We start from the raw sequence: 25,991 nt of genomic DNA, 5'->3' as shown, positions 1-25,991 counted from the left end.
GTATCCTAGGGTCTTTGACACTTGGAATTGTGGGCATCTGCAGTCCTAGCCTCCTGGGCTTCCAGGGTGTGCGAAGTCTTTACAGTCCAGAGATAGAAAAACTCTAAGGGCAGAGAGAGCCTCACGTGTGGGTAACAGACAAAGGCTGGGCCACGTGTGGGTAACAGGTAAAGGCTGGGCAGGTTTTGGACCCTGACTGGCTTCCCCGTCCCCTCACAACCCTGTGACCCCAGGCTCTGTGCTACACAGTGGAAGACGGCCCAGCCCGGCCGGCCCCTGCCTCGTTGCAGGAGTCCCCACTTCCTGCCCTGGCCTTCCTGTCCTTGCTGTGCCCTCTAGTGACGTAGGTCTTACTCTCTCAACCGTAGGGCCTCTTACACCAGATCACGTGGTGACTGAGGGAGCGTTTTTCCCTGGCTCCGGTCCATCACTGGGCTCCCCAGTGGAATTTGTGATTGATTACTGTGTGTGCGTGTGTGTACTTAGGACGGAGTAACTCCATGTGAGGGCATGGCGGGCCAGTTTGTGTGCGCCTGTAGGTGTGCATCTAGCAGGGTAGTAGCATGTCTGTGTATTTCTGCATCCGCACGTGTTCTAAGGGAGGAAATGTGTAATAATTATACACAGGTGGGGATTTATACGATTTCAGTGGTTACATGCTATAGTGTGTGTACAAATTTATCAAGGCCTGTGTGTACACAGACATGTGCCCAAGTGTTCTGTACTTTGGGGGCTCCGAGAACATGAGTGCATTTGTGAGTGCGTGTGTTGTGGGTGGTGAGTTGTTTTTTGTGTACGGTCAGGTGTGAGCCAGTGTGTACTTGTGCTGTGTTTGCATGTGCTTCCAAGAGGCCAAGCAGCCTAGAATGTCAGCTTCATTAGGGCTCAGGTTCTTGTCAGTTTCGTTTACTGCCGCATCCCTAACATTGAAACAATGCCAGCTGCCTGACAGGCACTCAGAAAGTGTTTGTTGTGTGAGTAAATAGATGAGACCTGCATGAGCTTCTGTACCACCAGGCACTGAACTTGTGTGCTGCCCATGCTGACTCAGCACCCTGTGAGTGCCCTCCACACACACTGGACCCTGGACAGTAGGGTTAGGGTTAGGGTTAGGGTTAGACAGTAGGGTTACAGAATACCCCAAATCCCTTCCCACTACCTGACCTCTGTCACCCCAGGCATCTTGGAAAGGGAGAGACCTTTAGGGGAGGCAGGCAGAAAATGAGCGAGGATGGGGTCTCTTCCCCTCTGCCCCAGCTGGGTCAGAACTCTCAGAAGCAGGTTCGCTGTTTGCCTGTGACTCTATTTCACCCCCAAAGGGTCTGTACCCCCACCATCACTTAAGCCTGTAATAGGTAACTGACAAGTCCAGAGACACTGAGAAACTTGTTCAAAGTCACACAACCCAGCACAGGAGAAGGCAGTGTTCAAACCCTGCCTGTTGGCCTGGGACTGTCTACTCAGCTTCAAGTGTCATAGATGTGAACCCTCTGGGCCCGCTTCCCTGAGCGTGGCAGAGAGGTCATTTCTGACCCAGGGTCACTCTGCAGAGCCTCCCGTAGCCTGCTCTGGGCCTCTGTGTTCTACTTCGATACCTGGATGTCTGGAGAAACCTGGAGAAGAGGGAGGATTTGCCCAGAATGGGCAGCAGCCAGCTGGAATCACCTCGCAAGGCCTCCCACCTGTGCCCTCGACCCTCTGCAGCCCAGCCAATCCCTGGGCTTCTTGAAGACTGATCACTTGTTGCTAGGGCAGAACTTGCTGTCTTCAGAGAGCCTCTTTCCTAGCTTCTCTGGGCCTTCTTGTGTGAGTGGGGAGGGGCCAGCCAGAATATCCACTCTGGAAGGCCCTGCTCCATGTCACTGGGGTAGTTTGTCCACCCACTTCAGCCTAGAGGGGAGAGCCAGCCTGGGGGCGGAAAGGAAGTGTCTGCCCCAGGGGATTCTGGGTGACTTTTCTCTGTCTCAGTCGTGTTTTCAGGAAGTGTGTGCGTTGGCCAGGGCTGCAGGGGGCGGAGGGAGGCGGAGAGCAGGAAGCTAGAGGAGACCAAAGCTGGATTCAGACACAGACACGCACGTACACGTACACACACTCACTCTTCCAGACAGACTCACAGTTACACACAGAAACACACACTCAGACAAGTGATCACAAACACTCCGACACAAATCACGGGAGTGCAGAGCCGAGCCATACCTGGAACCAGACGTGGCCTCAGGCACACCCAGGGAGTGGGGCCAGGCTGTCTGCGAGACCAGCCCGGGTCGGACACAGGCTGAACAGCTAGGTACACTGCGCACACTGGGCCCAGCTGGCCGGAACCACGGGAGCTCTTGGGCCCTGGATCCAGAGGGCGTCTGAGGGTGAGCAAGGGGCCGCCGTGGGCTGGGCTGTCGGCTGAGGGAAGGGGGCAGTCTCCTCCTATGGGCCTGGGAGGGCAGGAATCCCAGACTGTCTGTCTGTCTGTCACCTCTCCACAGGTTAGGTTTTCTGTGCTGCTCTCCTCCCCCTCCCTTTTTTACTCTCAGACTTCCCTCTCTTCTTTCACTTTCTCTATATTTTCTGTTTTTCTCCTGCCCTTTCCTTTTCTTCCCTCTCTCTTCCCCGCTTCTGCCCTGGGCTTTCCACATCTCCATCTCCCCCTAAGTGTCTCTCCTGGGTTTGTTGGTAGCCTCCGGGGCCTGTCTTCTGGGCTGCATGGACTGCTTCTCTGTGGGGTCTCTGCCCTAAAGCGATCTGGTACTGATCTCACTTCTGGCTCCTTGCACCCCGCTGAGAATTCCCTTTGGAGGCTTAGGTGACTTATCTCAGGGTTAAGTTCAAGGGTGCTGTAGCTCTGGAAGCTCGCCTATCCAAGCCCTCTTGCCCTCTCCCCTTCCAGGCAATAGGGAAACCTGCCAAGGGCTGACCCTTAGTTGATGTCTTCCTACCCCTTCTTCCAGGCCTGCTGGTGTGGTGGGTGTGCCTTTGTTACTGGGGGGATCTCCCCAGTTGCTGTAACCCCCAATGAACTCAGTAACCCTGTACTTGGGCCACTAGGGGGGCAAAGAGATTCCTCTAAGCAGATTCTGTCTGTGTGCCTGGCCCACCCCTGCACCCTCGGCTCATCTTTCCACAGGGCCCAGCAAACACCTGCACCTTCTCCTCTGGCCAGGCCAGCCCAGGGATGGGGGAGAGGGGCTAGTACAGTCGTGCACTCTCTGAAGGGTGAACTTCCTCCCCCCACTGCCTTCACAAGCCAGCACTGGGTCAGGCCTGGGAGGTGTGAAGAGCTGCTATGGGAGACCTAGGCCTCAGCCCTTTGCTGCCCACGACAGCAGGGTGCCCAACTGTGAGCTTAGAGGAGGGAGCAGTTGGGTGGACTTCCTGAAGGAGGAGGCGTGTCTTGAGCACAGAGTTGATGATTTGGGTGATCATGAGGATTAAATGAAAAAAAAAAGACTTCCAGGAGAATGCCTGGCACAAAGGGGATACTTAGCCAGTGGTAGTTATATTGTGCCAAGGAGATGTGCAAAGAGCTGGGTGAAACCTTAGTTTTAAAGGTGGGTGCCAGGTCAGTTGGGCACTGCTCTATGGAGGGATGGAGAGCTGCTGACCTCCAGTAGTCCGTATGTGAGTGGGGTGATGGTCATTCATTCACTCAAAACGCAGTCACCAAAACCCCCTCTGTGTTGGGTGATGCTGTGGCATGGAGAGGGCTTGGCCTGAGAGGACTCACAGCTTATGCAAAAGCTGAGAGGCGTCCAGCAGACATCACATCTAAGGAGTGAGACCCTGGGAAGGACTTTCTCCGCTGTGGCTTGGGCAGAAGTAAATAGAACAGAACCCGGAAAGTGCTAGAGGAGCTGAGCTTTGGGCCTCATGATGGAGAAGGAAGGACAAGGGCAGCCTTGGAGGAAGAAAAAAGCATAGGGCTAAGGCCTGGGCCCCGAGGAGGATGAGGAAGTGGGCAGTTGGGAAAGTCTGCCCTCGTGGGTAGAGGAGGTCAGGAGAGGAGGCCGACGTGTCCAAACCGTGGTCTGACCCTACCTCTTGGCGCTGCTGGTGCAAGTCCAGGGGCTGGTTTGGGCTGGGTCCCTCCAAGGCCTGTGTGACCCTTTAGGGAGAAGGTCCTGACTCAGGACTGGGTGTAGACCTGGGTCCTTGGTCCTCCGAGGTCAGCACAGTGAAGCAGACAATGACAGATAAAACTATATGAGTGCTCAGAAGTCTGAAGGCTAGAGAAGCCTCAAGGAGACCCCAACCCAGCCAGGGGTACGAAGGGAGGCACAAAGAGGAGGGGAAGGATGTATGACTTGCACCTTTGGAAGGAAAAGTAGGAGGTGGCCGGGCAGGGAGCTGTGTTCCTGGTGGAAGGAACAGTGTGGACAAAAGCCTGCAAGTCCGCATTTATGGAAAGCAGCTCAGCTCAGGATGGCTGGAGTGTGGGTGAGGGATGAGCTCCAGGCCAGCCTGAGATATTCAAACTGCCCCGTCCTGCATGCCGGCCCATCTGCCTGTGGGGTGACTGAGATCCAGGGCCACCCTGGAGGAGGGGCCATGAAGCAGGTTCCTGGTTCAGCCTGTGCAGCTGGGGCCTCCTGCAGGGTGGCCCTGTGGCCTCACCCAGCCACAGCCAGGGTGAGAAAATTGTGTTAATAACTTGTGACCATGGCTCTCTACTGGTTGTCAGCAAGCCAGGAAGCAGATCAGAGGGGAACGTGAGGCTTAGAGGTGAAGTGATATGCTTTGTAAGGACACAGACCAATGAGTGGTTTAGCTGGATTGGAGGCCCAGGGCTGCCTGGCTGCCAAGCTCTGCCTCTTACCTACCACATGTGACCACGTGTCTTGTTTCGTCCAGGATAGGCCCACTTGCACCTGTGCCCTGACATAGTTATTAATAGTGCCTCTTTGGGGACTTCCTGGTGGTCAAGTGGGTGAGATTCTACACTTGTCCACAATGCAGGGGGCACAGGTTTGATCTCTGGTCAGGGAAATAAGATCCCACATGCTGCAAAAAAAAAAAAAAGTGCCTCTTTTAACTCTTGGAAATGTTATCGTTTATATGATTAATTACATGGTCACCCTACTCCTCTGTTCTTACCCATTCTGTCTTGGGAGCCTCACATGTCCCCTAACCCATAGATATGTAAGGTTGGCTGTGTGTATTTGCTGTAACCCAGTAAAACAAATCTCCTTAGGCTAAGGGCCCAGGCTGGGGTGGCCCCTGCCCTAGAGTGCCTAGCCTTGCTCTGGGCATAATGTGGAGAGCAGATAGGTCCTTATGCCACTTGGATAGAGAAGAAAGGGGCTGAAGGAGCAGAGGGGCCAGGAATGAGGGGCAGGAGGAGAGCAGCTCTGCGTGGGAGTCTCGGAGGCTGCCCAGAGGAGGCCTATTGAGCCATGTTCGGAGGTACAGACAGGTTTTCCACAAGCTGAGATGTAGGGAGAGGGCCGGGAGATGTAGGCAGGAAGAAGTGGTGTGAGCAGAGGCTTGGAGGCAGGGCTGCTGAGTCCACGCCCAGGCCTGGGACTGATCTTCTGGTCTTGTAGGGTCAGAGGTCAGTGGCAGCATCCCAGATGGGCTTCAGCTACAGATTGGAGCTGGGGCTGCTCTAAGCTGTACAGGCACTGAGTGGTCAGGACTCGCTGGTTTTCGGTCACTCTGTGGGCACTGCCCCGTCCCCCGGAATTTCCAACATCTGTGCCTTCCGGATGCCACTTCTCCTTTCCTGGGCTTGGCCCTGACTCAGCATGGCCCTGGTCCCCCGTGGCAGGCAGAGAGGGGGATCAGCTAGGAGGCTTCCTGGAAGAGATGTCTAGAATGAGATTGGGAGGCCCATGGGGTCCCCTTGCTCCGCTTTCTTGGCATACAACCCTTTTCCTACAAACACTTTGCTGGGAAAGGAGCCCTTAGCATCTGTTCCTCTCTCCCTTATCACTATGGTAACAGGGCCATCAGAAATGTGATCACATTTCCTTTTGGATGGAACATCAACTCAGAGCTGTCTGGATCCTGAGTTGTAGCCAGTGTGAGGAGGCAGATCTCAGAGAAGCCCTGGGATCCCGGCTGTGGCCTCGTTTGCTCCTGGTGGTTGAGTTTGCCACTGTGGTGCTGTACTTCCTGGGTGAACATCCTAGTTGTGGGACCAAGAACAAATTACTTCCTGTCTCTGTGTCTCAGTTTCTTCATCTGTAAAGTGGGGATAGCAAGAAGCCCTGCCTTAGGGAACCCTTGTGATGAGTAAATGAATGAATCCACTTAAAGCTCCTGGGAAAATATACATACACACACATACTTAATAAGAATTAAGTAATCCAGGTCTTCATTTATTAATCTGCTGAGTGCTGGGCACACAGTAGTGAAGAAGGAGGGTATGGCACTTCTCTTAAGGAACCCACATGCTGGGGAGCCGGCCTCAGGAAGGGCAGGTCCCTCACAGGTGATCAGGATGGTGGTGGGGAAGGACTAGGGGCCAGAGATGAGAGGGCTGATGCTGCCTGGGTTCTGAGGATGCTCTGTTGCCATCAGCTTTGCCTCAGTGCTGGCTCTCATTCCTGGGGGAGGCAGGGAGCCAGGCCGACATAGCCCTGCTTGGCATTGGAAGGGCAGAGGCTGTCCCCCCTGCTCTGAGCACGTCTGATTGATCCTGACCCAACGTCTAAGAGCTCTGCTCTCAGCTGATCACAGGCCAGGCCTCCAAGGGCCCCTTCCTAGTAGAGTCTGGGAGACTGTGTGTGATCATCTGCCCATGCCCTCGGGCCTGCCTTTTATTTGCTTCCCTCTTGACCCTATTGGCCAACCTGTCCACCTGCCTATCCACCCACCCGCCCATCCAACGTGCTCTTGTTGCTATCTCAGCCAGGCCCTGTACTAGGTGGGCTGTGGGGATAAAGAGTCAAGATCAAGGCTGCCCTTGCCCTAAAGAGATTCACGGTCACACTGGGGAGACAGCCTAGTACAGTGCTCATTGTAGGGGGAGTCTTCACAGGTCCAGCTAAACTCCTAGCCTAGGCCCACTTGGCATCAGATTCTCTGAGAAGCATAGAGAGGGAAGACCTGGCCACCAGGACAGCAGTGGGTCTACCTCTGCTGGAGGGTCTTCCTGGCAGTCACTGCCGCCGTCCACACAGCTGTCTGGGAGCCATTCTCTGTGGTCTTCCAGGGGGCAGCTTGGGGGTGGGGGATGAGACTCACAGTGGACAAGTGTGGGAGCCACCCTGGCTTGGAGACCTCTTGCTCCAAGGAGCCAATATGTCTTCTAGCAACCTAGCAAGTGTGGCTTCAGGTCCTTTGCACAGGCTGTGCCCAGTAACAAGCCACCACACTCTGGGAAGCCCAGAGCTTCAGCTTCTCCCCCAGATCAAGAGATCACTTAGAGTTTCTCCCAGTCCAGGTGCAGTTCGGCACTCAAGCCACTCTTGCCAAAGGTAGTGTCGCCTGGGAGCGTGGCTGACATACCACCTTTACCAGGTTTCTAGGGAGAAAGAGTTTTGTCCATTCTTTACCTACGGAGAAGAAGACGATAGGGTTCAGGGTGATGTAGAAGTAGCCACTGCGTGTCCTAAGAAGCATCCAGACTCTGGCATCAGAGTTCAGGTCTGGCTTAGATGCTAGCACAGTACCTGGCACAAAGGAAGGCGTTACTACAAATCGGGTTACTTGGAATAATTCACCTAAAAGCTCATCACAGAGGATAACATGCGCAGGGCCTAGGGGAGCAGGAAGGAGGGGTCAGGAAAGACTTTGAGAAAAGGGGCACTGAGTGAGAAGTTAAAGGATGAGTAGATCTCAGTGCAAAGAAATAGAGGAAAACAATACAATGGGAAAGACTAGAGATCTCTTCAAAAATTAGAGATACCAAGGGAACATTTCATGCAAAGATGGGCACAATAAAGGACAGAAATGATATGGACCTAACAGAAGAAGATATTAAGAAGAGGTGGCAAGAATACACAGAAGAACTGTACAAAAAATGTCTTCACCACGCAGATAATCACGATGGTATGATCACTTACCTGGAGCCATACATCCTGGAATGCAAAGTCAAATGGGCCTTAGGAAGCATCACTACGAACAAAGCTAGTGGAGGTGATGGGATTCCAGTTGAGCTACTTCAAATCTTAAAAGATGATGTTGTGAAACTGCTGCACTCAATATGCCAGCAAATTTGGAAAAGTTAGCAATGGCCACAGGACTGGAAAAGGTCAGCTTTCATTCCAATCCCAAAGAAAGGCAATGCCAAAGAATGTTCAAACTACCGCACAATTGCACTCATCTCAATTGTTAGTAAAATAATGCTCAAAATCCTCCAGGCCAGGCTTCAACAGTACGTGAACCGTGAACGTCCAGATGTTCAAGCTGGTTTTCGAAAAGGCAGAGGAACCAGAGATCAAATTGCCAACATCTGTTGGATCATCGAAAAAGCAAGAGAGGTCCAGAAAAACATCTATTTCTGCTTTGTTGACTATGCCAAAGCCTTTGACTGTGTGGATCACAACAAACTGTGGAAGATTCTTAAAGAGATGGGAAAACCAGACCACCTGACCTGCCTCCTGAGAAATCTGTATGCAGGTCAGGAAGCAACAGTTAGAATTAGACATGGAAGAACAGACTGGTTCCAAATTGGGAAAGGAGTACATCAAGCTGTATATTGTCACCCTGCTTATTTAACTTATATGTAGAGTGCATCATGAGAAACACTGGGCTGGAAGAAGCACAAGCTGGAATCAAGATTGCTGGGAGAAATATCAGTAACCTCATGTGCAGATGACACCACCCTTATAGCAGAAAGCAAAGAAGAACTAAAGAGCCTCTTGATGAAAGTGAAAGAGGAGAGTGAAAAAGTTGGCTTAAAACTCAACATTCAGGAAACAAAGATCATGGCATCTGGTCCCATCACTTCATGGCAAATAGATGGGGAAACAGTGATAGCCTTTATTTTGGGGGGCTCCAAAATCACTGCAGATGGTGACTACAGCCATGAAATTAAAAAGACACTCCTTGGAAGAAAAGTTATGACCAACCTAGACAGCATGTTAAAAAGCAGAGACATTACTTTGCCAACAAAGGTCCGTCTAGTCAAAGCTGTGGTTTTTCCGGTAGTCATGTGTGGATGTGAGAGTTGAACTATAAAGAAAGCTGAGCGCCGAAGAATTGATGCTTTTGAACTGTGGTGTTGAATAAGACTCTTGAGAGCCCCTTGGACTGCCCCTTGGACTGAAAGGAGATCAAACCAGTCCATCCTAAAGGAAATTAGTCCTGAATATTCATTGGAAGAACTGATGCTAAAGCTGAAACTCCAGTACTTTGTCCACCTGATGCGAAGAACTGACTCATTTGAAAAGACCCTGATGCTGGGAAAGATTGAAGGCAGGAGGAGAAGGGGATGATAGAGGATGAGATGGTTGGATGGCATCACCGACTCAATGGACATGAGTTTGAGTAAACTCTGGGAGTTGGTGTTGGATAGGGAGGCCTGGCATGCTGCAGTCCATGGGGTCTCAAAGAGTTGGACATGACTGAGCAACTGAACTGAACTGAGATCTCTGATCAGAGACCAGGGAGCAAGGTATTCCTGGAGGAAGCAAGAGCAGGAGCCAAGGCCTGACATTGTGTTCATGCCCAGCCCTTCCTTGCTTTCTTGGTGGTCACACACTCTCAGCCACTGCCAGGGACACTGGGCAGTAGAGAGGCTGAGGTCAGCGGTGGGGAAAGTGGCCCACTGCTCGGGTGCTCCTTCTCAGCCCCTGCTGGACGCTGGCAGAGATGGCAGTTGGTGCCAGGCTTCCAGGGCTCAGGCAACTGATCCGGCTGGTGGTCTCTGCCTCGTGTGTTGGCCCGTGACACGCCACGTCTTGTTTAATCTTCCAGCCACCCTGCCACAATGGTTTGGTAGTCCTCAGTTCACCAAAGAAGAAACTGAGGCTCAGAAAAGCTAGGTGCTTGCCTCAGGGCACACAGGAACTGAGACTGAGGCAAGGCTCAAACCCATGTCTCTGATGCTGAAGCCCTTTGGAGACACTCAGCCTGCAGGGAGCAGTGTGATCTGTGCTGAGACAGACAGACAGACAGGAGCCTAGTGGCTTTGGGAGCCCAGGTCTTGGAGTCTGGAGGGCTTCCTGGGGCAGGGGTAGCAGAGATAAGAAGCAGGGAGTGTGGTGGGTTCAGATGAGTTTGAGGGATCTGAGGGACCTAGAGGACGATGAATATCCAAGACAAGAAAGAAGGTGGTCGTGAGCCAGAGATCCACGACTTGTTGCCTCAGGACTTGGTTTCTGAGGCTCTGGTCTGTGCCCTTGGCCTCGATGCCCATTTCAGTCTTGTCTCGTCCATTCTCAGACAAACGCCTTCTTCATAAAAGCTCAGGTCCAGCCTTCCCTGATTCCCTAGGCTGGGAAGCAAACTGCCTCCCACCCCCTTCTAGTCTTCAGCCCTCTTTTAGAGTGGAGACCCAGTAGGTACGTTTGGCTAAAGGTTAGCACTTCGGGGCCAGTTGACCCTGCCCAGCAGTGCAGGGCTAGCTCATGAAGCCAAGGAAGGCACCTGCTTTGGGGAGCCTGGAGGGTTTGGGCAGGGGAGTGAGGCAAGGCAGGCTTATCTCTGAGTGTGTGGAATGAATGAGTTGTGCCGCAGCTCAGGGGAGCTTGGGGCTCGATGAGTTTCAGTCCTGGCCCTGTTGCAGTGTTGCTGACTCAGTGACTCAGCCACACTGAGGTTGATGCCCAACTTTTGGTCTGTTCCCAGCCTTCCCTCCAAGGAAGAGGAGGTACTATCACCACCATCACCGCCCCCTCCCCAACTGGAGCCTGCGGAGCCCCTGGCCACTTTCCCCAGGGGGCCTCCTCAGCCCCTGTCTGCACCTTGCAGCCCCCCAGAGGTCCCTCCGAAGCCCCACCGCCTGCCCCCGGAGTTTGGTAAGTGCTGTAATGCAGCATGGGACTTGGGGCGGGTAGCCTGGGTTCAGGGCTGAAGAGTCTATAAGGATGCAAGGATCACACTCCCCTTTGTCCTGGGCCCTGCCACTGACCCGCTGTGTGGCCCTGGACAGGTAAGCATCCTTCCCTTCAGCCTCTGAATGGAGACAGCACCCAGCTCTCTAACCGACTGGCTGTTAGGTGGGGACAGATGGCAGACTTCTTGAGTTACTCATGGTTTAAAGTCTAGGACTATTTTCCATGGTCATGGGCAGTTTGCTTTTCCTTGGCTTGTCCACTTTTCTTGAGTCTCAATTCTTGGTTTTGTGTTTTTTTTTTTTTTTAACCTTTTTAGGAGAGTCCCTGCCCTGACCCCCGAGCTTACTGCCTAGTTAGACCTCCCTGTGGCGGCCTGGCCTCTCCTTCGGCAACCCCCTAATTCTGTCCTGTGAAGCCTCCAGAGTATAAATAGCACTTCCTGTCCCTTGTGTCTTGTTTTGAAAGCCAAGCCAGAGTCGGGGCAGGGGTCACTCATGGGCTGGGGGAGGCCTGGTTTCCTTGCCTCTGAGTCTCTCCCACCCGTCTACCTCCCCAGATGACTCTGACTACGATGAGGTCCCAGAGGAGGGGCCGAGGGCCCCAGCTGCCGTGATGACCAAGAAGGTAGGGCAGGCGGTGGTTAGGGTTTAGGCTGTCTGCCTGTCAGCATGGAGGGTGGGCCACCCGCTGCCTTTCAGACACTGGGGACCACCTGATAGAGAGTGGGCAGCCGACTCCCTGGAGAGTTCCCTTCCTCTTCTCTGTCCAGCTGTGCAAGGGACTGGGGACTCTGGTTTGTGGCTCCTGATCTAGTCTTAAGCTACATCTTGGATGGCTGTGTGACCCCCTCTTTCCCTCTCTTTTGGGGTATCTGTCCCTGTGTTTGTCTGTTTCACTTTCTGTGTCCCTGTCTCTCTTGAGTGTCTTAACTTTCCATCCATGTCTTTATCTCTTTATCTTTTTGTCTTTGTCTCTGACCTGGGCCTCTGCCTGCACTGGTTTTCTCTGTCTATGTGACCCCATCTCCTTGGGTCCCTGGGTAGTCTGCCGGGGGCTGGGGAGGAGAGGTGGGTGAGGAAACAGAAGTGCCGAGTTGTGTGGGCACTGGGCCTGGACAAGAGCGGGGTGTGGCAGCCCTTGGTGGTGTGATCTCGGGCTTGAAGGAGAGCGTGACACTGAGTGGGTCTGGGGGGCAGGAGGAGCCCCCTGCGAGTCAAGTCCCACGGGCCGTGCGTGTGGCCAGTCTGCTGAGCGAGGGGGAGGACCTGTCTGGAGATGACCAAGGGGATGAAGATGAGGATGACTATGCCTACGAGCATGTCCCCAAGTAAGTGTCCACTCCTCTAGGGTTGTTCTCCCAGCTCGCCACCCTCCTTCCCCACGCCCAGCCTGTTCTCTCCATCTCCGCCCCAGCCCTGTGGGAGTCCCCACTCTGGCCCCCTCATCCCCTCTCTTCTCCCCACAGTGGTGACTGGCACACCAGCAGCCTGAGCTCATCTTTGCCCAGCAGCCTCCTGACCCCTGAGCTTCCCCCGCACCCCATGGACGGGCTGCCCGTGGGCCCCACACCCACCCCACTGGTCATCAAGGCTGGCTGGCTGGACAAGAACCCCCCGCAGGGGTGAGTGAGGCCTGTTGGGTCGTGCTGGTGCTCTGCATGGGATGGGCTTAGTCTAGTATATTTAGTATCACGGGTCGGAAAACCAGAAGGGACAAGGTTATTTGAGCAGGTCTCCCTCTAGGTAGACTGTAACTGCCTATCATCCCCACCAGATTTATGTATTATTACCCTTAAAACTGGGAAGTCCTTTTCCTGGTGGTCCAGTGGGCAAAACTCTGTGCTCCTAAAGCAGTGGGGACAGGTTCAATCCATGGTCAGGGAACTTAAGAATCCCCCAGGCTGCATGGCATGGCCAAAAACAAAACAAGAAAAACTCCGAGAAGTCCTACTTTGAGTCCGATTTCATTCACTCTTGCTATAGGTAAAGTCCATTTTCTTCTCCATGATCATTTGGGATCCTTCCTGCCTTCGATCTGGCTGTTTCTAACTTTGTATGTGACTGCCACAGGGGGCTAGGGTGATCTTGGAACTGCTCCCTAATTCCCAGTCCTTTGCTCTGTTGTTGTTCTGCGTCTCCCTCTCCAGATCTTACATCTATCAGAAGCGATGGGTGAGACTGGATGCCAATCACCTGCGATACTTTGATAGTAACAAGGTGAGGCCTGTTAGTCCCTGACGTGACCCTGCTCCAGCCTGAACCATGATACCTACCAGAGTCCCTGCCTAGATGAGTCCTCACCAGAGCTCTACTCCGACTCCATGGACTGTGTTCTCCTGGCCCATTGACCAGCCGTGGCCTTGGCCCGGGTTGGTATAGCGACTGTCACTGACCACCTGTGGGAGATGGGACTGCTACCTTCATTTCAGCAGAGGTTGAGGGGGTCACAGAGGGGCTGGGCCTCTGTGGTCCTCACCCCCCCAGTCTGGCTCCTCTCTCTCCCCTAGGATGCCTACTCAAAGCGCTTTGTCCCCGTGGCCTGCATCTCCCGAGTGGCTGCCATTGGGGACCAAAAGTTCGAAGTGATCACGAACAACCGGACCTTTGCCTTCCGGGCAGAGAGTGATGGTAGGGAGTGGGGTGGAGAGAAGACTGGCAGTTTGGCCTGAGAAGTTGGGGAGGAGAACCAGGGAACATCTGCTCCCCCCATATCAGACCCAGAGAGGAGTCAACCCTCTGTGAAGTAGAGGAGGGGAGGGCCCTCTCTGACCAGCTTTGTGCTTGAGACACCACTGAGTCCTCAGCACCACACATCCCCATTTCAGGGGATACAGGCTCGGAGAGGCCAAGGGCCTTGCCCACCCTAAGTGGCACAGCTGGGATCGGAGCCTGAGCTGGTCCACATCAGAGAATTTGGAGATGAACAGAGACAGGAGGGCTGGTCTGGGTGGGCTTTCTGGCAGTTGTGTTGCCTGAGGAGCTTGGAGTGGGGAACCCCGAGGAAACCCCTGCCTGTGTGAGCTCAGGCTTCCTTTTGCCCGCAGCGGAGCGGAAGGAGTGGATGCAGGCCCTGCAGCAGGCGGTGGCTGAGCAGCGTGCCCGGGCCCGCGTGTCTAGTGCTTACCCATTGGGTGTTCAAGGCTCAGAGCCCCATGACCATGCTGGCAGCCTGGAGCTACGTGGCTTCAAGAATAAACTCTATGTGGCCGTGGTCGGGGACAAAGTTGAGCTTTACAAGAATCTGGAGGTGTGACTGGTCTGCCAGGCTGCTGAACCTTTCCCTTGTCCCCTGCCCACCAAGTCCCTTAGTCCCGCCTTTCACCCACCCGGTCCTTCAGCCACAGCCCTCCGCCCTGGTCCCTCAGGCCCACCTACTTGGTCCTCAGCCCTCCCCTTGCCCTTTCCCTCTTCTCCTGACTCAGCCCTTTGCCTGCCGCCTCATCCTGCCGCTTGTTCTGACCCCTTCTCCCACCTGGTCCCTGAGCGTTACCCTCCCATCACCACCCTGGCTCTTGTACTGCCTATTTATTGCAACATGGCCTCTGATCAAGGTCTGTTTACTCATGCCCAGATTCCTGAGCCCTCCCTTACCTCCTTCCTGGGCACTTTCTAGTCCCTAAAGTCCCACTTCCCCTTCCTCTCTCCCCTGTCCCTGGGTCTTGCGCCCCACCCCCCAGCCTTGCCCTCACCCTTTTCCACCTACTACCAGGAGTACCGCCTGGGCATCGGCATCACCTTCATTGACATGAGTGTGGGCAACGTGAAGGAAGCGGCCGACCGGCGCAGCTTCGACCTCACCACCCCCTACCGCATCTTCAGGTGAGCCTCCCACCCCTTGCTCACCTGCATCCTCACTCCCTGATCGTATGTTCTTCTTGCATGTGGAGGAAGCTGCCCGTGCTTCTGGGTTCCTTTTCTCCCCTCTCTTCCCAGCCCTGCGCACCTTGCTGGGCCTTGCCCTTCCCTTGCTGACCTGCTCTGATCCCTTCCAAGAAGTCTCACATCCACCCCCCCGCCCCCAGTCCATCACTGTCTCCCCTTCCCTGCCACACTGCTCGTGTATGGACTTCTGCGCCGCCCACTCACCCTGCTGTCCCCAGCAGCCTGCCCTGCTCCCCTCACAGGTGCTTGTCTGTCACTGACAGTGGCTTGAGATCCAAGGCTGCTCCTCACTCCCAGTCTCGTGCCCATCCTGTGTGCTGCTCCCTGAGCCTCCAAGACTCTACCAGCTTGGTTTCCTCTGATCTCAGCTGCCCATCAGTGATCTGTCTCTGTTCTCCATCCTCTCCCTGGAGAAAATTGCCCACTCACAGACCTTCAGTCACCTCCTCTGAGGTTCTGTGCCGTGCCTGGATTCAAATGCTTTGTATCAGTCAGCTCAGCTGCCGTGATAGAATACCACAAACCCCAGATCTTAAACAACAGGTTCATTTTCTCACAGTTCTGGAGGCTGGAAGTCCAAGGTCAAGATGCTGTCAGGGTTAGTTTCTGGCGAGGCCTCTCTTCCTGGCTTATAGGTGGCTTCCTCCTCCTCCCTGGGTCCTCAAAGGCCTTTCCTCTGTGCACATAGAGAGAGGGATGTCTGGTGTCTCTTCCTCTCTTTATAAAGTAGGCAGTCTTGTCGGCTCAGAGCCCTGCTCTTACAACGTCACTTAACCTTAATTACCTCCCTTAGTGGCCCTATTTCCAGATGTAGTCACACTGGGGTTTGAGGCTTCAACCTCTGAACTTCAGGGGACACAATCAGTATAATATCCTGGGCCCATCACTGGGTCACTGTGTGACCTGGACACATCATGTGACCACTCTGTGCCTCAGTTTCCTTCTCTGTGAGCAGGATCACGGCCGTCTCTGTAAAGCCATTATTGACACAGCATCACCATCCCTCCACGTCGTCTTTTTTGTCCTTAGTCAGATCTTCGCTGCCTCCGTTGGCTCTTTCTCCTGAACTCTAGATCTGCATGTCTAATAGTTCTGTGGACATTCCCCGCTTAGTCCCTCCTCAGCTCACTGCTCCTCCCTGGCCCCCGTCTCCACCCACGGGGACCCTGCCTCTCCTGCTCACTACTGGGCAGACCTGTCATCACCCCTCCCTTCCTTCCATCACGTTTCACCTCTGTGTGGCCCCTCTCCTGCAGGCCCTAGGCCTGTGGGCCTTCTGGCCTGGCTCCTGCTTCCTCACCCTTTGGCTGTCTATCTGTGACCACCAGAGGGTTCTTTTTCTTTTTTGAAAGCCAAGTTTGCATTTGTTCATTTCTTACATTCGTAGTCATCTTTGGTTGACATCTGTGGCCAGAGATTCTTTGCCATCCTCCTTAACCGCCACGTGACTAGTGGACACTTCCTCTGGAGTTTTCCTTTCCTGTCAGTTTTACAGAGCCTTGCCCATTTCTCTAGTTCCTTGTTGTCGTGAACTTTAATTCAGTTGATTTGGTATTCAGCACCAAGGGCCTCCACCAGCCTGACACACGTGGGCTCACAGTCAGATGTAAGTACACAGAGATGGGCTTAGCACTTGGCTAAAGCCTTGGCATTTTGCAGATTCAGTACACTAGGATTTAATGGATGAGGGTGGTCTTCACACCTCTCGTGTTGACGTGTTGGCATCTATTCCATCTCCAGCAGCAGTACCTGCCTTGGCCATGGCAGTGGGTTACGGGTGAGCTGAATCTTGAGTGCACACGTGAGACTTGGTGGCAATAGGGAAGGAGCAGAGGGAAAAGATCTCTGTACCCCCTGAAACCTGCTGCTGCTTCTGTGTTGTCCTCCGGGTGCACTTTGACCTCCTCTGCAGCCCGCTCTGTCAGCTTCTTTTCTGCCAGTACGCCCACTGGAATGCCCTGTGTACCCTCATATCCCTTTGCACGTGCTGTTCCCTCTCTCTTGAACACCTTTCCACCTCTTCACCTCACCACCCCTCTCATCTGTCAGGTCTTAGGCCCCATTTCTTCCCAGCATCACTTTCTACTCCCTGGGTGGGGCCGAGGTTGTGGGGTCCCTGTTGCTGTCCATGCCTATCCTCCCCAGGGGCTCTGGGCACCTCCCTCTTCTGACTGTCAGCTCTCAATGCATGGTTACCACCACTTCATGCTGTGCCCCCTCAGGCTGCCCCCAATCTCGCTGGGCCCCTTTCCCAACCAGTCCCCCACCCCACTCCTGTGTCCCCAGCTTCTCAGCCGAATCGGAGCTGGAGAAGGAGCAGTGGCTGGAGGCCATGCAGGGAGCCATCGCCGAGGCCCTGTCCACCTCGGAGGTGGCCGAGCGCATCTGGGCCATGGCCCCCAACAGGTTCTGTGCTGACTGCGGGGCTGCCCAGCCTGACTGGGCCTCCATCAATCTCTGTGTTGTCATCTGTAAGCGCTGTGCAGGTATGAAGCGAGCAGGGTGCCAGGCCAGGGCAAGACAGGGCTGGGGTGTCCAGAAGGCAGGTGGTCTGTCTGGCTGGAGGGGCTGGAGCGAAGGCAGTGTCAGAGAGCATCATTGATGAAGTGGCGCTTATGTGTAGAGCCTTTCCCACCATGATTAACCTGCATGGCAGGGATTCAACTTCTCATGTACCATGGGGACTCTGAGGCACAGAAAAGGAAAAGGGCTTCTTCAGGGTCCCCTGGCAAGTGAGTGAGTCTGGATTTGAGCCCAGGCCTGTTGGAATCCAGCACCCCAGTCACATCAGAGGAGCGGAAGTAGGCTAGGTCAGGCAGGGCTTTGCAGGCAGAGGCGGAAGCTAGTGTTTTCATCCACAGGGGGATGGAACTGTGTGCGAACTGCAGGCCTAGCCCTGGGGTCCTGCCCAAGGCCTCTCCCTGACTGCCCCCATGAGCCCTGAGGTGTGGTGGGGGAAGGGGGCTGCTCCTGTAAAGCAGAGGGCCCCCCGATGACCATGTGTCTGGCCTTCTGCTGCAGGAGAGCACCGTGGCCTGGGCGCTGGTATCTCCAAGGTGCGGAGCCTGAAGATGGACAGGAAGGTGTGGACGGAAACACTCATCGAGGTGGGGAGCCAGCTGTGTTTGGGGTCTGCCCCCCTTGGCTGTTGCCTGGGTCTCCCACCCATTTCCCCCCACCTCACCAGCCCCAGTGCCTTGGAGCTAAAGAGACCTTTGGGATCATCTAGTAGGTGGAGTTTGGAGCAAGTTGATTTTTGGCAAAGTTAGCAAACTGGTTGGTGAGCTAAGAATGTTTTTACAATTTTAAAGGTTGCTAAAAAAGAAGAAGAAGAAGAAAAAGAATATGTCACAGAGACTATCCTGCAAAGCCTAAAATATTTACTTCATTTTATCTCTACTCACGTGTGCCAGTGGGTCTGAGTCTGTCCTTTTGGGGGATACTCACACATGTACATTTGTGCCTGTGTGCTTGGGGTTGCCAGGTACTGATATGTATGATAGTCACAGGGGAAAACCTGCAAAAGGAGGCTGGGCCAGGGCCCGACCACACACCACCCTCCTTACTGCCCCAGCCAAGCTGCAGACTCCAGAGCAGTTTGGGTGTCATATCCCCTGTGACTTAGGGTTAGAACCCCAGTTTACAGAGGATACTGAGACACAGGGAGAGAAAATGACTTTCCCGGAATCACAATGTGAGTCAGTGGCTGGGACTGCTTCTGCTTTGTTCTCTGCTCTGACTCCAGCACCCCACGCAGCACCTGGCAAGCAGGCAAGCTGGGGGCCCCAGGAAATAGCTGTGGCACAAGCGACGAGCACAGTTAAAGAATGCATACCCTGAGTGTCGGAGCCCTGCGAAATCTGCCCTTACCCCTCTTCCTCTGAGCCCAGAGAGGAATGTCAGGGACAGGAGATGTTTCCGTAATCCCTGTCCACCCAGTTGGCTGACAGGCTAGGCCCCCACCAGCTGTGATAGTCTTAGGAATGCAGAGTTCCAGATGTGGGACTAGGTGGGGAGATAGCAAGGCACCCAACCAGGCACCCAACCTGGGCCTCCACCTGTTAGACTGTCTGTCTCTGGTCCCATAACTGAGCTGAGGGGCTGGGCTCAGGCCCAGCGTTAGTGAGGGAGCACCCAGGGCCACCAGCAGGCCAGGCTGTCCCCTCAGCTTCCCTGATGGGAGAGTGGGCGGATGGCCTGGCTCTTCCAGCCCCTCACTTAACAACCTCAAAACCAAGGCTTTGCTAGGCATGGGCCCCAGCTGTACGTTGCCCTTCTGACCTCTTTCCTGCACCCACAGCTCTTCTTACAGCTGGGCAATGCTGCCGGGAACCACTTCTGGGCAGCCAACGTGCCCCCCAGTGAGGCCCTGCAGCCCAACAGCAGCCCCAGTGCCCGGCGGTGCCACCTCGAAGCCAAATACCGCGAGGGCAAGTACCGCCGTTACCACCCACTCTTTGGCAACCAGGAGGAGCTGGACAAGGTCAGGGCACTGGGCCCGTGAGGCCCCCTGAAACCACCCGCGTTACTCATTCCCCCATCATTCCTCACTCTGTCTCAGCCCAGCTTTCCCACTAGCTCAGAGTGAGGAGCGGTCCTGTAGGGAAACTGACGCCCAGACAGCAGAAGGACACTGCCTAAGCCACAGGGACAGTTGGGCCAAAGCAAGGAGGAGCCAGGCCTGACCCTTGGGCCAAGGCCATGTCCTCAGCATCTGTCTGCCTCCCTCCCCCCGATTCCTCTGTCTCCGCACCCCATCCTGCTCCTTCTGAATCCTGCCAAAAGGAGTGAACTTGATGGGGATGCTATTTCCTGTCAGGCTCATGAAAAACAGCTGGCTGCTCCGACCCGCCCCCCCATCCACACCCCACTCAAGATGAGGCCCCTCATGGGCCCCCAAGCTCCAGCAGACCGGGAGCCAAGCCCTGTCCCTGGTCTGGCTTGGCCTGAGTGGGAGGTAACCGCCTCTGAAGCAGGGGGGTGCCACTTGTGACCTCTGGTCAACCTTCAGCCCTTCCCCCAAGTAGCCCCACCCAGTCAGGCTGAGTCCGGTTAGAAGCCCAGTGGGAGCCAGGCCTCCACCTCCCAGGAACCCAGGCGTTCAGCCCCCAGCCCAGCCCAGTCTAGCCGCCAGCCAGGAGGGGCGGCAACTCCCATTGGTTGGGAGGGATGGGCAGGCGGTGAGGAATTCAAATGTGGGAGGAATGCGCTACAAAGCACCCCCCCTGCCCTTCCTCAAGGCAGAGGGAGCTTGAGATCCTCTAGAGAACAGGCCTGGTGGCTGACGGTCCCAGGGGGCTGTCGGCAGGGTGAGGCCTGGATGGCTAGAACCCCTAAGGGGATGCCCCTCCCCGCTCGCTCCCTTTGCCCTTTCTTTTCTCCTCTTGTCAGTCTTCCTCCCTTGCTTCTCTTTCACTCTGAGGGTGGGCCCTTGACCTGGGTGGCTCCTTCCTCTTCCTCCCTCGCCCCTGCATGACACTGTCCCACTGGCCCCTCGCTCCAGCTCGGCCTGACCCTCCCCCCCGCCCTTCTTCCAGGCCCTGTGTGCCGCAGTCACCACCTCAGACCTGGCTGAGACCCAGGCACTCCTGGGCTGTGGGGCTGGGGTCAACTGCTTCTCAGGGGACCCCAAGGCCCCCACGCCCCTGGCTCTTGCCGAGCAGGCGGGACAGACACTGCAGATGGAATTCCTTCGGAACAACCGGACCACAGGTGAGTGGGACTGTTCACCTCAAGGGATGGCACCTCCCTGCTGCCAGGCTCAGGCCCTTGGGAGGGGATGGATGCTGGTTGTTGGGTGCCAGTGGAGGGGTATCGCCCTGTGAGGTCTGGTTCATATACCACTTGAGCTGTCACTGCAGCTTTTCCAGGGGTCCTGGTGCAACAGTGTGCGTATGACATTTACATGACTTTTGGGCATTTGTGCCTCTGGCTTCCCCTTCATACACGTGTCTCTTTGTGTTTCTGTCTCTGCATCTCTCTTTATGTGTTTGTGGGTCCCTCCCTGGCCCACAGTGTGGGACCTCTGGGCAGCGTCCATGAGCCCGGGTCTGTGTGTCTCTGAGCTGCTGTGGCTTTGCTTCCTTGCACCTGGGGGTGTTGAGGGCCTCAGGGTTTGTGTGTGTGTGTGTGTGTGCAGAGCGTGTCTGTGTTGCTGTGTATGTGGGGGGTGTACTGCATTTCCTGTGTGCAGAGGGACTCACCCGGGCAGCCCTGTCTGCCGCTCTCTGGGTGGGGCTCTGTTGCAGTTGGGTTGGGTCCCATTTGGCTCCCAGTCTCGGGGTAGCTGAGAAGCGGGTGGTGGGGGTGAGCGTCGCTGGTCATGGCCCAGTACTAGCCTCTGGGGCTACATCGTAGGACCAAGGGTGGAGCCCGGTGGCCAGGACTGGGCTCAGGGCCATGAGTGGGTGGGGCGCACTGGGCTGGAGGGAGCCCAGGTGTCCGGGAAGGCACAGGAGACCACCCAGCTGGCTTGGGCTTTGGGACCGCTGGGAGCAGGGCTGGAGCCAGGCTGCTTCCTTAGGCTTTGCATTGTCTGAGACAAGCTCCCTCTGGGGATTGTTAGAGAGTTTGCTCCAGGCCCCCCTCATTCTAGTGTGCTGGCCCTGTGCTTCCAACAGGAAGAGCTGGGCTGGAGAGTCAGGGAAGCTCCCTGGAAGGAGAGGTACTGGAGCCAGGCCTTGTGAGTGGGACGGAATTTACACAAAGTGGGAAAGGTGGAGAAAGGTTTAGGCAAAATCTGGAATGCGGCAGTAGGAGCCCAAGGGTGCTAGTCAGGGAGCAGTGCTAGGGAGCAGGGGTGGGTGAGTTGAGTGCCAGCTTAAATACCCAGTCCAGGTAGGGGTGAGAGGGGACTCCCTTGGATAGTGACCAGCCACTCTTTCCCTCCCTTCCCCAAAGAGGCACCTCGGCTGGATTCAGTGAGGCCCCTGGAAAAGCACTACTCGGTTATCCTGCCAACTGTGAGCCACAGCAGCTTCGTCTACAAGACTGCTTCTGCAGGGAAGCTGCTGCAGGACCGCCGGGCTCGGGAAGGTGGGTGCCAGGACCCCGCCCTGGCCATGGCATTCTGGCATGGTGGCAGAGCCAGAGAAGCCAGAGCTGGCCAGGCTGGGGGACCCCCTGAGGGTGCCGAGTGCACTCTGGTCTAGTCACCCTGCAGGGTGTCCTGGGTGTGGTCTTGGGTATACAGTGAGTGCTTAATAAATGGGCTGATCCGGTGAGAGTGGAGCATGGCACTGCAGAGTGAGTCACTTCCAGAGTTTCCTTGAGCTCAAAGAAGCCCTTTATTGAGCACCTACCAGGTGTGGGCCCTGTGCTGGGGCAGCTGGTATTTGGAGTACTTGGATGTTGGGAAGTTTAAAGACTGAGCTTAAAGGTCTGTCATCTCTCTCCTTAGCCTTCCGTTTGCTCCCATCTCTGAGTACATTCTGAGTACAGTCCTTATTACCAATGCCTGCAAGGATGCGCACATCGGCTGCCCCACCCCATTAACTTGCTGACTCCTCTCCAGCTTTACTGGCCTCCTTGCTGCTTCTTAAACATACACACTCACCAGACCCTTTGTACTTGTGGTTCCCTCTGCCCAAAGTGTGTTTCCCTAAATATCTGCATGGTTAGTCCCTTACTTAAAAAGAGATCTCTTTCAGTGTCACTCCGTGAAGACTTTATTCCCAGCCACTTAATCCAAAATAGCAAGCCCTTCTTACCCTACTTTCACACTACTTACCTGACCTTAATTTGTCTATTTCTGAGTCTGTTTATGGTTCTCTGTGGGCCTGTGTGCTGCAGGGCCACAGGATGAGGAATGACTGAGGCAGGGCGGGAAGGACTGAAGGAAGCTCAGCCTGAGAGGCAGCCTCTGGGGCACACCGCCCTCAGAGGGCAAATGTCATGTCCTCCTAGACAGGATGAGAGACTCTGCTGTGTGAGCACTATTGAGGCCGTTGCTCACTGCATCCCTCAGCACCCCCAGAGGAAGCTCTCCAACTCCCAAACAGATTTCTTGAGAACTCTGTGCAGCTCACCACCTCACTGCCTCTGGGGCACTGCCCCTAGTCTATTTCCCTCTGCTCGGCAATATCATTTATGTAACTGCCTGACTCATCCTTTTTTTTTTTGCCGTGGATGCCAGGAAGCTCTGAGCCTATGTGATGCTCAGTGCTATGAATTCTACGAGCCTGCGTGACCTTGACAGTCTGTATTTTTTCCTGCTTTCCTGGTCCAGACTCCCATTTCTGTTCCTTTATGGGATCGTGTCAGTCTCCTTAGATCCATTATAGGAGGAAGCAGAGTACAGAGCAGTAGGTCCTGCTGGCAGAGGAGGGTGGGGCACGGGGGTTACGTTACAGAAGTCTTCCTGGGCATTTGGGCTGGCCTTGGAGGGTGGGAGGGTGTGGGTAAAGGAAATAGGGCGAGCAAAAGCAGGGAGTGTGGGATGTGTATCCAGAGTGGTCAGAGAGGTGGCTGGAGAGGTGGGTGGGGCTGGCTTGCTGGGGCTACAGGGAGGAAGATAGGTTTGGGGGAAGCTTGTGAATTAGAGTGAAGAGGACATGAGTCAGATGGGAGTGGAGGCCCAGGGAGGATGCAGTGGTAATGTTCAGGTGAAGGTGGAGGGCTCCCTTACGGTTCCCCTGCCTGTCTTCTCCCCAGAGTTCAGCCGACGCTGGTGTGTGCTTAGCGACGGGGTCCTGAGCTACTATGAGAATGAGCGGGCAGTGACCCCCAACGGGGAGATTCGGGCCAGTGAGATTGTGTGTCTGGCAGTGCCCACTCCTGACACCCATGGGTGAGCACCCCTGGGCAGAATCACAGACTGTTATTGATGTAAGGTCCAGCCCTCCACTGGGGAGATTGGGAAACAGGCCCAGAGATGGGTGGGATCTCCCTGGAGTCACACAGCAAGCTGGTGCTATGCAAGGGCTAAACCAGGTCTCCTACGGCCCTAACCTCTTACGGGACCAGGGAAGGGTAGTCACAGGGGCAGTGGGTGGAGGTGGGCCAGTGCTTAGCAGAGTGGGCCTGAATCCTGGCCTGTGTATCAACAGTTTTGAGCACACCTTTGAGGTGTACACAGAAGGAGAGCGGCTATACCTGTTTGGGCTGGAGACCGCAGAGCAGGCTCGTGAGTGGATCAAGTGCATTGCCAAGGTGGGCCTGGGTTAAGCAGGCTGGTGTGGGGGGAGTCTGTTGGGGTGCTGGGTAGGACCCCCGGCTTTCCCACATTATGGATCAGGGCTGGATGGAAGGCAGAAGACACAGGACCCAGGGCCAGATGTAATTTGCAGCCCTTCGGGGGTCAGGGGAAGGGGGCAGTCAGGAGACCTAGCTCAACTCTGTGAAGCAGGGCCGTGAGCCTGAGCTCCCTAGGTGCTCAGTATATGTTTACTAATGAAAGGCAGAGCCATCCTGAGATGGATAGTGCTGCTGCTGGGGGAGCGAGCGCCTTGTCCTGGAGGAAGGAGGCAGGGAGGCTGCAGAGGAGAGCTCTGCCCTGGGGACTAGAATCAGGCACCCTCTAGGGTCCCTGTGTTTTGAGGGCCTGTGACTCTTTCTCTGGTTCATTGGTCAATCATCTGGGGGCCTCCTGAGGGTCAGTCCTCAGAGCCCTGGGGACCTGGATGAACCAGTCATGGTCCCAGCTCCTCAGTGGCTCCCAGGCTGGTAGAGGAGACAGATGGGTCAAACAGCAGAAACTGTAATTGGTACAACAGAGGGCAAGAATGCCTTGGTGCCCCAGAGAAGGGACATCCCTAATGGTGTCTGGGAAGGCATACCAGAGGAGGGCATATCTGAATGGTATGAAATGGGGCATGATACCCTCATTGGTTCACTGCACTGCATGGAAAATCGGTACATGCCCACAAGCCAAACAGCTGGGATATCCCAGGTGGGCAGTGCTGTTGGCTGATGCAGTCTCCCTGGCCATCTCCACTGTCCCTGGCCTCCCCACCAGGCGTTCGTGCCTCCCCTGGCTGAGGATCTGCTGGCTCGGGACTTTGAGAGGCTTGGACGCCTTCCCTACAAAGCTGGCCTGAGCCTACAGCGGGCGCAGGAGGGCTGGTTTGCCCTCACCGGCTCCGAGCTCTACGCTGTCTTCCCAGAAGGCCCCTGTGAGGAGCCACTGCAACTTCGGAAATTACAGGAGCTTTGTGCGTACGCCTGGACCTGGGCCCCAATCTCCAGGGCACCCTATCCTGGGCTCCCAGGCCCCAGCCCCTCTCCTTAAGTCTGAACTCTACCCTAACCCAGCCAGAAGGAGCAGCCTGCCTGCTCATGTCCTCTCCTGTCCTTGGGATGCATCTCAGCCACCCCATGGATTGGTGGGTGGGTCCCAGGGGTGCGTGGACCCAGAGAGCTTTGGGAGGGAGCAGGTTAGGAACCATGAACGAGGCCTGGACCTCACCTCAACTGGCTTCTCCACAGCCGTCCAGGGGGACAGCGAGAACCAGGTGCTGGTGCTGGTGGAGCGACGGAGGTGAGCCTTGGCTTCCTGAAGGGGCTCTGAGAAGCCTGGGCAGTCTGACAGGCCTGGGAGAGGTGGGACAGGTGGTGGGTCCCCCAGGTGACTGACTTCCCGGCCCAGGACGCTGTACATCCAGGGGGAGCGGCGGCTGGATTTCATGGGCTGGCTAGGGGCCATCCAGAAAGCAGCGGCCAGCTCCGGGGACACATTGTCAGAGCAGCAGCTGGGAGATTCGGATATCCCCGTGATTGTGTACCGCTGTGTGGACTACATCACGCAGTACGGTGAGCTCCGCCTCCATGCACAGGCCCCGCCCCGCCCCTCCTAGAGAGACTCACCTCCTGCCGCAGAGGCCGAGCCTCGCCTTCCTGAGATCTCCCTGAAAGCCTCGAGGCCCGCCCCTTGCCCAATGCCCATAGTCCCTCATGTTTGGCCACGCCCCGGCTCGGCCACGCCCCCAGCTGAGCCCCACCCTTCTCCAGGCCTGACCTCCGAGGGCATCTACCGCAAGTGTGGGCAGACGTCAAAAACACTACGGCTGCTGGAGAGCCTACGGTTGGACGCTCGCTCTGTGCGCCTCAAGGAGGGCGAGCAGCACGTGGACGACGTCTCCTCCGCACTCAAGCGCTTCTTGCGAGATCTGCCCGATGGGCTCTTCACTCGAGTCCAGCGCCTGGCCTGGCTGGAGGCCTCAGGTGGGTCCTGCAG

General features: G+C 55.6%; 1 protein-coding gene across 8 annotated transcripts in view; it reads left to right on the top strand.

The window, feature by feature from the left end:
• The window catches only part of ARAP1 (ArfGAP with RhoGAP domain, ankyrin repeat and PH domain 1), a 61,762-nt gene that overhangs the window by 24,555 nt on the left and 11,216 nt on the right, over positions 1-25,991 (top strand). For all 8 annotated transcript variants that reach the window (XM_061380741.1, XM_061380742.1, XM_061380740.1 and 5 more), the window contains 19 exons: positions 10,729-10,898; positions 11,494-11,561; positions 12,134-12,264; positions 12,403-12,558; positions 13,084-13,153; positions 13,444-13,564; positions 13,981-14,183; positions 14,646-14,755; positions 17,105-17,304; positions 17,840-17,925; positions 19,119-19,301; positions 20,356-20,530; positions 21,719-21,853; positions 23,471-23,606; positions 23,866-23,968; positions 24,774-24,969; positions 25,244-25,295; positions 25,404-25,567; positions 25,766-25,978. In XM_061380741.1, the coding sequence (XP_061236725.1) occupies positions 10,729-10,898; positions 11,494-11,561; positions 12,134-12,264; positions 12,403-12,558; positions 13,084-13,153; positions 13,444-13,564; positions 13,981-14,183; positions 14,646-14,755; positions 17,105-17,304; positions 17,840-17,925; positions 19,119-19,301; positions 20,356-20,530; positions 21,719-21,853; positions 23,471-23,606; positions 23,866-23,968; positions 24,774-24,969; positions 25,244-25,295; positions 25,404-25,567; positions 25,766-25,978 (2,672 nt within the window). The remainder of the gene's footprint in view (positions 1-10,728; positions 10,899-11,493; positions 11,562-12,133; positions 12,265-12,402; positions 12,559-13,083; positions 13,154-13,443; positions 13,565-13,980; positions 14,184-14,645; positions 14,756-17,104; positions 17,305-17,839; positions 17,926-19,118; positions 19,302-20,355; positions 20,531-21,718; positions 21,854-23,470; positions 23,607-23,865; positions 23,969-24,773; positions 24,970-25,243; positions 25,296-25,403; positions 25,568-25,765; positions 25,979-25,991) is intronic.

Source organism: Bos javanicus, chromosome 15 (genome assembly GCF_032452875.1).
Source record: "Bos javanicus breed banteng chromosome 15, ARS-OSU_banteng_1.0, whole genome shotgun sequence".
Lineage (NCBI taxonomy): Eukaryota > Metazoa > Chordata > Mammalia > Artiodactyla > Bovidae > Bos > Bos javanicus.
The sequence above is the reverse complement of the archived record's forward strand: the minus strand, read 5'-3'. Positions and strand labels throughout refer to the sequence as shown.